General features: G+C 38.5%; 1 protein-coding gene across 1 annotated transcript; it reads right to left on the bottom strand.

Moving 5' to 3' along the window:
- Positions 1 to 900: 900 nt before the first annotated feature.
- LOC106690967 (uncharacterized) lies at positions 901 to 1,509 on the bottom strand. Its single transcript, XM_014436590.1, has one exon. It carries the CDS (start codon positions 1,507 to 1,509, stop codon positions 901 to 903), a length of 609 nt encoding a protein of 202 aa, XP_014292076.1.
- Positions 1,510 to 10,236: the final 8,727 nt, after the last annotated feature.

Raw genomic sequence — 10,236 nt, 5'->3', positions numbered from 1 at the left:
AATTATTATATCACATGATGATGATTATATCTTAGCAGTTTTGATACATTTTTATTTTTATTTGACAGTGTGTGTGTTTAAATTCAACTTATCTAATAACAGAATAAATTGAATGATATTACATTTATAATTATAATTATTATATCACATGATGATGATTATATCTTAGCAGTTTTGATACAATTTTTATTTGACACATCATTCCATTTCTAAATTGAATAAAATTCACTTTGGTAATGTTATGAACGGTTATAATGATAATGGTAAATTGGTAATCTTATGAATGTTGAATCGTATGAATTCACTATGGTAATATGATTTTATCTATTAACGAAAAACAGCCATCCACTTTTTTGCGATTTCATTATATTAGAAGAATAAGTGATGATTGAAAAATATTAGTAAAACTATGTTATAATGATTTTACTAATGTGTTAGATCTCGAATTTGTTTTAACCCTTTTTTTTAAAAAATAACAATAAATACATTTAGTGAATTCCAAGATATATATCTGAAATTAAAATAATGATATTATACGTGGATTCAATAATTGAAGTGTTAAAGTGAATGAATTTTGAAGAATTAAATTAGAGACCATTCCAGTTTTCTTAATTGTTAAATGAGATGAAGGTACATTTTTCGGATTAAAATTCTTAATTTTTAGATTTTCTTATTCATAAAATTGTGTATGAAGTGAGCTATATACTGTACTACTTATTTTTTTTACAGCACTGCCCTCCGATACATGAATCTAGATACTTCTGAAAAAAAATTTATTGTTTTTAAAATCGATGTACAGTCAATCGCTGATTTCAAACCAGTGTTTGTTTTTTAAATAAAAACATAACTGCTTGAATAAACGGTAAAATTTATAGAAAATAGTCAGCAATTAGACAAGATTTATAATTGAAAACACAAATAATATAAAGCAGGAATTACAATAAGCAATATACTTGTTGTTGCAAGTGAAGCCACCGATTTTTCGTTTACTGGAGTTGATGTATGTACCGGCGGAACAGTAGAAGCTGGATTTTTTACTGTAGTAGCTAGTTTAGAAGTAGTGCTGGAGGAAACTGGTTGAGAAGTCGTGCTGGAGGAAACTGATTGAGAAGTAGTGCTGGAGGAAACTTGTTGATAAGTCGTGCTGGAGGAAACTGGTTGAGAAGTTGTGCTGGAAGAATCTGGTGGAGAAGTCATGCTGGAGGAATCTGGTTGAGAAATGGTGCTGGCGGCAGTTGTTGGAGATGCCGTACTCGGTTCTACCGTTGTGGGTGGTTTTTTGTTTTCCATGCCAGTACTTGATTCACCTAGTATAGATGTTGGAGTGACCGTGCCCGTAACTGATGTTGTTATAGTTAGTATATTCGAGCCTCCATTTGAATTAGAATTTGTGGATAGTGGTTTTGGAGTGTCAGTTGGTCTTACTGTAGTGATCACATGAGAAGATTGCCCATGAACAGAGCAGATGAGCCAGCAAGCGCTAAAGACTATTGTGCACAGAGCGTTCATGACTGAGGGCTACGTGAACACAAGCCAGTATATATTGGGTACGATAGGTTCCCCACCTCCCGCGCGTCCCATTGGGCTATCTCCTTCTCGACTGCTCACTTCTCAGCAAGCTAGGGCTCTTCAATTATTCCTCTACCTGTCGCCAGGTAACCTTTCCAACACACAACCAAAGCTAACGGTAGTGTCCCGTAATCGATCAAGGTCGTGGAGGCGTATTAAACTAAAAGCCCCAAGGTGTGCAACAACAGGTGTGCTTCTTGGCCCACATTACACAGCTGTCTAGAATGAGACATCACCCACCTCATTTGAAACTGGCTTGAAATATAACCCTATCGTGGGGGCCAAAAATAAATTTAACGAAATGATTATTTATAATAATTATAAAGTAATGTGTCACTACGCAACATGATTTACTGATTTCTCGACAAATGAGATAAGCCATATTGGGAGTATTATACAAAATTATCGAATATATTGTTGAAGATGACAAATTGTTATTCACATGTTGGTGATTTTTCGTTCACTAGATATCTTCCTCCTAAATATTTTGTATCAAATGTTATATTAAATGCAACGAGAAGTACAAAGAGAAATAGTCATATTATTTTAGAATTATGGAGCTGCGGAATTGAATAAAATTAAAATTATTTGTAATAGATATATATGTATTGCTAAATATTCTCGATTCTTTTAACACGATTATACATTATTATAAAAGAATTAGGTGTTTCTAATAAGAATGACCGAAATAAGTCAATTATTTTATATGGCATAAAAGTTTTTTTCAATTCTTACTCATATGAGCTGTGATAAGATATATAGGTTTTAATGATTTTCCAACCCCTGGATATCTTCCTTCTAAATATCTTATACTAAATGTTACGAATCGTACAAATAGGGATAATTATATTATTTCACAACTATAGAACAGTGGTAAGAAATAGTGCTTTATATCTCACGATTTAAAACTATGTAGCCAGTGAAATTATGATAAAATAACAATTTTGTAACGGTAAAAATGTATATATAATTGTTAAATATTCAAGAGTGTTAACAAAATTTTTTTTTTAACATATCTCATTTTTCATAGTGTTCCAGTCTAACATATATTTGTCTAATATATAATAATCTTTAATAACATTATTGCCTTCACCAATCGTAAATCGTATTTTACTATTTAAAAATAAAGTTTGTTATAATTAAACTTGGTTTTAAATTGTCAAATAGAAAGATCAATAGGCGACCTGTGTAATAGATTGCAGGAACATAGTGCGGGTGGCAATAAAGCTACAAAATAGTAAAAAAAAAATTATTTTGTAACCAATGTTTTAAAGGCTTCATGAGGGCTAAATCAGAACAAGATTCAAACGTAAAATATTATTATATATTCTATTCTATTTATAGTCTAATTGTTTTATCATAAACATTGACCGCCAATCAGACTATCTTCCTATATACACCCTATTAAATTTAAAATATCACTCTTATTATTATTAAATATAACACTATTTTAATAATCGTTATTACCCTGTATTTCTAGGAGTACTTATAAAACCTTTTTTTTTTAATATAATTAATTGTGTAATGTAGAAGAGCATAAAGGAAAAGGGAAGAAAGAACTAGGTAAAAGAAGCCTTATCAGAGAGAACTTTGACAGATAGTAATAATGTATGCATTGAGTTGCCAATTACCATTTCTCGACCTAGTTTTAAAGTTTGAATATCTCTAGGCTCTACAGTAGCAAGAGCAATAAGGTAATAGTAGCAAAGAAAACATTGGGGTTCAAACATTTCAAACTAGACTTGCTAACTTTTCCGATTTTCATTTTAGCTCGCTTTTGATAAGAGCATCTTTGATTCATGGGAACAAATTGGACTTTTTCTGTCCTCTGAACAAAACACAATCGCTAATTATTTTTAAGTACGTTTTCTCAACCAGTGACGTCATGATGAATAATCCATTTCTCACAATTAATGTTCAGAACATATAAAAAATTCTCATAGCAACTCTAGGCGTAGCACTAAAATTTCATGTAAGGTATCTGAAGGTAGTGACTTGACAAAGTTTAAATAAATTTATGCTCCTCCTGTTTGATATATCTTCTACCTTTGATAGCGTGTGGTGGCCGAGCGTACTCCAGCAATCGCAAAAATATGAGACCCCGAGCAACTTGTAAGACCTCTTAAAGAGTTATCTTGAGAACAGAATGATAAAGATACGAGGCAACTTCTATGAAATCGAAGATACCATGGAAAGAGGTTGCCCTCAGGGCTCTGTCCTTGGTCCTGCTCTGTGGAAATTGGTCTTTGACGAGTTGTTGAGGGTGCTTGAAGAGGAGCGGTTCCCTGCCACAGCTTATGTAGATGACCTTGCTGTAGTAGTAGCGTCGAACAGCAGGGCCAGATTAAAAGATGAAGCTGGTCGGTGCGCCAACCTGATAGGAGCGTGGTGTGAGAAGAAGAAGCTGAAAATGGCTGCTGCCAAGACTCAAGCTATACTATTAAGGGGTACGACAGACAGGGCCCACCCTATTACTCTCAGGATACAAGGAGAAGTGATACGACCCAGTGAGGATGTGACATTGGCGTAAGGCTTGGGAGAAAGTTAAATCTGACAACTCATTTAAACTACATGATTAGTAGGGTAGCCCTTGCTCTTAATGGACTCAACCGAATAGGGGGCGCATTTTGGGGCCATCAGATACCCAACAACATTGATCATCTATAAAGGAGTAGTTGTGGGTATCTTGAGATATGCATCCCCTGCATGGAGTCGATATCTCTCGAGAAGGCAGAAGAGCAGGTTGGCTACAATACAGAGGATAGCTCTGCTGCGAGTCACTCGTGCATATCGAACAGTGTCTCATGAGGCGGTACAGGTATTAGCTGGAGGAGTGCCTATCGATCTTCTCCTGCAGGAAGACTATTATCGCAAAATAAACACAAAATAAAGAGGGAAGGTCTGACGGATTTACCGGAGAACCTCCAAGCGCGTATTGGTGAAAGCCCTAATAGATGGAAAAGGATCCTTCGAGAAGAAACTTTACAAGAATGGAATCGACAGTAGATGGATTGCTTAAAAGGGGCCACCCTAAGGAAGTACTTTCCTACCGTTGGTTCACGACTAGAATCAACGTGGGTCCTTCCCGACTACTGGATCTCACAGTTCCTCACGGTGCATGGGGGTTTCCGAGCTAAGCTCGCCGCACATGGCATAAATATCGATCATCTATGCCCAATTTGTCAAGTTCCTGAGACCGCCGAACACGTCGTACTTGCCTGTACCACCTATGAAGCACTGAGAGCCAAGATGATGAGGGAAACAGGACTCTATGTTCTGACTGAGAGCGATCTTCTGAGCTGATGAAGAAAGAAAATTACCCGCACTACAAGACCTTTGTGTATGGGAGGAAGGAGGCTGTGGGCTCTACTCACTTTTCCCTGGGTAGGAGAGAATAAGCTACACCAGCAAGGCCTCAGTAGAAGAGCAAGATTTATTTTGTAGCAAGAGCAAACTGTGTGCACAGCTATGTAATGTTTGTCATATGGAGCAATCAGTTGTACCCACTGCTGCGAACACCCGTATTGTCTATAGGTAGGGTAGGGAGATACATAAATAAATAATAATAATAACATGCTCTGCTGTTTCTGGAACACCGCACGTGGGGCACCGGGGGTCGATGTTATTTCCAAAGCTCTGCAGCTTCAAATCTTTTCCTTATCCTTACACTAAGATATGTCACCTCCTCGCCCGGTCTAACCCTCTCTCCTCGAATATCCCGGGTAATAGGATGAGCCCTGTCCGTGGAGCCTCTTATGAGTATGGCCTAATTCTTGGCTGCTGCTATACTCAACTTCCTCTTCACGCACCACTCTCCTACGAAACTGGCGCACCTCTCCACTCCTGACTTTAATCTGGATCTGCTGTTCTTGGCCACAATGACTGCAAGCCTACGACGTAGGCCCTGACAAGGAAACCCTTTTCTTTAGTTCCCCCAGCAACTCATCGAATATGAGCTTCCACAGAGCTGGACCTAGGACCGAACACAGCGGAGATTCTTCGGAATTGCAACATCTATGCTATCCAGTCCTGGAGCCCTTCCGATCTCTTACCTGTCTATGGCAAGACGAATGTCCCGCATATCACATGGTAGACATAGGTCGGTACCTGGTGGGTATAAAGTGGTGCGTCTAATCATTTCATCATCTGCACTATCCCAGGACGGATCATCCCAAGGGTATGTATAGTCTATATACATCTTTGCATCCTCCTCCAGAGTGGTTGCCTGGGCACCTTTCACTCTAATAGCCACAATTAACTGTAACCTCTTAACTTTGCCCTGTGCCACCCTGTACGGAATACCCCAGATATTCTTCTCTGACTCCTGTACCTTAAATTCGTCCCAGGATTTCTTCTTCTGGTGACACCCTATACCTATGCTTAGATTCTTCTCGGAATGTAGGCCTCCGCTCGTCGTTTCTATACTCCTGGTACCTAAGCTTCAAAATGCTCTTCAGTTCGCTGATCGAGTCACAAAGCCCTTTTCTACTTCTAGGGCAACACTTTCCTCCTCTACCGGACTGTAGGCTATGACACGGTGGTCGGAGCTCATGTCTGATCGTAGGGTCCAGTTCGCCCTTGTACTTCTAGGTCACCTCAGATATCCAACCCGCAATGGCGAGAAAAACCGGATAATAATAATATTGGATAATGAAGAAGAGCACATAAAAGAACTTGAAGCTAATAAATTATATAAATATCTGGGCATGCAACAGCATCTTAAAATATCCCGAAAAGAATTTCTAACATCGCTCAAAATTAGGTTACGAAAAGAGCTCAAAACCCAGCTAACTGGGAAGCAAACAATCAAGGCCATCAACACCTGGGCTATACCTGCTCTTAGTTATAGCTTCAGCATAGTGCAATGGTCAAATACAAGCCTACAGGAGATGAACCGCCTTGTACGAACAACTCTCACACAAGATCGGACCCACCACCAAAATCCTTCAAAGCTCGTCTGTATTTAACTAGAAAAGAAGGAGGGCGTGGTTTGCTAAATATTGAAGAAGCTTGCTGCAAACAAGAAGAGACCCTACGCCAATACTTTCTCTCAAAAACAACAGGGGTTTATCTCGCCATCAAAAGGATGGATTCTGGTTTAACTGCACTTAATTTGAGCAAAGGTAAACAATCAACAATCGTATCACAAAATGAACGACTGGCAGAATGGAAAAACAAGTCTCTGCATGGGAGATTCTATAGCCAACTGAACGAAGCCTCTATAGACAAGGAGAGATTAGTTGAATGGTTAAAAGCTGGAAGGCTATTATCTGAGACAGAGGGATTCATGGCTGCTATACTAAGATCAAGTGATTGCCACGAGATCATATAGGAAGCATGTATTAAAAGACGCAACAACACCAGATAAGTGTCGATTATGCTCAGTAACGCTCGAATCAATCCAACATATCACTGGAGGATGTGGAATGCTGACTGGTACTGAATATCTGCAGAGGCACAACAATGTGGCCAAAATTTTGCATCAGACTCTGGCTGTGTAGTACAACCTAATTGAAGATAAGAGCCCTTATTACAACTGCCACCCAAATAAGTTCCTCTAAAAAGGTTCTCTCAGGCTATATTGGGATGAATCAATTATTACGGACCATACAGTACGCCATAATAAGCCAGACATCCTCCTTATAGACCTAAGAAAAAAGAGAGCGGAACTCATTGATGTTGGGATCCTCAACGATAATAATATAAGCTCCACTGTGGGAGAAAAACTGAGGAAATACCAGGAATTGGCGAAAGAATTTAAAGAAATATATAAATTGAAAGGTGTTACCACTACTCCATTCATAATATCAACGAATGGTCTCATACCAATATCAACAGTGGCAGGCATGAATGGTCTGGGATTGCCTATAGACGTGCTAAGAGAGGCTCAACAATCAGTTCTCTTGGACACAGCACGTATAGTGCGAACTTTTTAAAATATATGAAAAAAAAATATTAAGGTGGTTGGATTCTAAGTCCCCCACCTCAAATATTGAACCCGCAATGGCGAGAAAAACCGGATAATAATAATAACTCGTGATAGGTTGCTAGTCCTCCATCGGGCGCTTCCCCGGGTGGTGGATAGGGGTAAATGATGGATACTGGGGAAATAAAATACCCAGGGTTGACCAAAACTAGCTAAATCCAGGCGCGGCGGTTCCCATATAGGGCGGTGACCTGGTCAGCGTCTGTTCCCCACGTAAGGGGTGGCTGTTTATTTACAACCTGACAGTAGGTATAAAATGCACTCACCCATTAAATATGGAGCTAAGAAATAGATTAGCCTCGGATGAGCCCGATACTGGAGCTGCCGGGCGGGAATAGTGGACAGCAATATTCAGGGAATATTGGAGCGAGCGGCACTACACTGTCGTCAAGGACCGCAAGGTGCAACGTTTACCGTCAAACAGTTCGAACTCGAGAGTCATTCTCCACCAGGGTGAAGTAGACAACAGAGATCAAGAAATGTAAAGAGGATAAAATGGACGCCAGATATGAGTAAGGCTGTCATCCGGGCATACTTCTTGGCAACAAAACTAGAAACTGACAAAACAGGTTATCTCAACCGTATACTGAGATACTGGCGTGAGTCCTTTCCAGATGTTGACATAGGCACACAGAGACTAAGTGATCTGGTCAAAGTAATACTGACGAGAAAGTTTCTATCTTCGAATGACCTCCAACAACTTAAAGACGAAGTTCGTATGTTGATGGCTACAGAAAGAGATGTCAAGCCACCTGACCGAGCGATGAATGCAAGAACGGGTCCTGAAATTGGTAGAGAAATTACATCAGCCTGTGGTGAAGGTGCAGAGAACCAAGTAGATGACAAAGATATTGCAACTAGACTGACTCAATGACTTTTGACCGAGTACATTATGTTTAAGGAAATACCGCTTCGGGAACGACCATCGTTACCTCGAGTGCCCTACAACAAGAAAACACGAAAAATAACCAACATAATGAATAGCTTGCTTAAGGAAAATATAGATCTAATTTCTTATCAATCTTGAAGATATCCCTCATTGGGTATATATTGCTGCCAGGACAGTTGCACTCGAGTAAGGTATAAAGATGAAAGTTAAAAGTAAAAATAAACTCTCAACAGAAGGCAGGGAAGACTTCAAAGGAGAATTAATAACTTAAGGGAAAAAATTGGAGTCATCTCAAACTACATCCGGGACCCTCAAGCTGCAAGACCAAATACAAAGAGGAAAATACATGAAATTGTAGTACAAAACTTGGGCACCTTATTGGAAAGTGAATTAATTGATAGGCTGACTCTTTATCTAGAAAACTAGAAACAAAAGCTAGCTAGCTGTTTATGCAAACCGTTTACGGAGATACAGCGAGGCAGCTTTGCGTAGGAAACTAAATCAGCAGTTCAAGCAGAATGAACGGCAGTTCTATAGAAATCTTCTGCAAAAAGAAAAAATATGGAGCAAATACCCTGATGATGTTGAAGCTTACTGGAAAGATGTGTGGGAAAAGCGGGGGAATCACCTCGAGCGCTTCTGGAAGAAGAATTGCAAAGTTTCCGTAATTCCTCTGATATGAATGAAGTGACAGTATCAGTGGAAGATGTTTCGGAAGCTGTCAGGAACATGAAAAATTGAAGGTCACCTGGACCTGACGGAATCCAAAATTATTGGATTAAAATATTTCATTGCTTGCATGACTTGCAAGCCAAAGGGTACCAGGAAATACTTGATGAACACGCAAAAGCCCCCTGATGGTTTCTCTGATGGCATCACTTATATGCTTCCAAAGAAGAATGAATTAAACTTACGTCCTGAAGACTTCCAGCCAATAACGTGTTTAAATGGTTTATATGAAATTCTCACTTCTATCCTGGCGAACAAGATATATGAACACGTTGAAAAGGAGAATATGATTCCCATAGAACAGCTAGTGTGCAAAAAACGGGCTAGAGGTTATAAGGATCTGTTAGCTATAGATTCGTTCATTGCAGCACAAGTTTCGAAAAAACAGCAGTCTATCTATTGCATGGATTGATTATAAAAAGGCCTTTGACTCTGCTCCACACAGCTGGCTATTAAAAGTATTAGATATATACAAGATACAAACTAATGTAAGCAGACTACTTTCAAACCTGATGGGAGGATGGAAAACTTCGCTGAAAGTCGGAGCGACGAGCACTGCCAATCAAATCAAAATACTGAGAGGAATATACTAGGGATGGGATATCGATATCGATATTATCGATATATCGATATTTTGTCTCCGATATCCGATATTTAGTATTTCGATATTTAATATTGATAATGTCATATCCATTTCGATATTTGACATTTTTGATTTCTAACATACGATATAACGTTTAAGCAACGAAATTCCGATATTATTTTATCAAAAGATCGATATATTGTTCCAATAATATAAAATCCATTCGATCTTTGATAATGTTTGTAGGGGCTATAGTGTTTTTTTAAATGGAGAAATAAGAGAGATAAAGAATAAACAAAACCATAGATCTCAATATTATATTATCTTAAACACTTACATTATAGGTTAGAGAATAATCTCAATAATAAAAGAAAGAGTCCCTCACAACTCAGAAGTCAAATTACAACTAATATAACTTTCAGCAAACTAGGATAAATATACGCACTCTCACTTTTATTATCACTGTCCCCGAAAAACAAA

Source organism: Halyomorpha halys, unplaced genomic scaffold (genome assembly GCF_000696795.3).
Source record: "Halyomorpha halys isolate HHAL.00 unplaced genomic scaffold, Hhal_1.1 Scaffold2000.1, whole genome shotgun sequence".
Classification (NCBI taxonomy): Eukaryota; Metazoa; Arthropoda; class Insecta; order Hemiptera; family Pentatomidae; genus Halyomorpha; species Halyomorpha halys.
This window is presented reverse-complemented; position numbering and strand designations above follow the sequence as displayed.

What these genes read in the sequence shown, in the direction of transcription:
- LOC106690967 (XM_014436590.1), bottom strand. Translation starts at nt 1,509, where the DNA reads ATGAACGCTCTGTGCACAATAGTCTTTAGCGCTTGCTGGCTCATCTGC.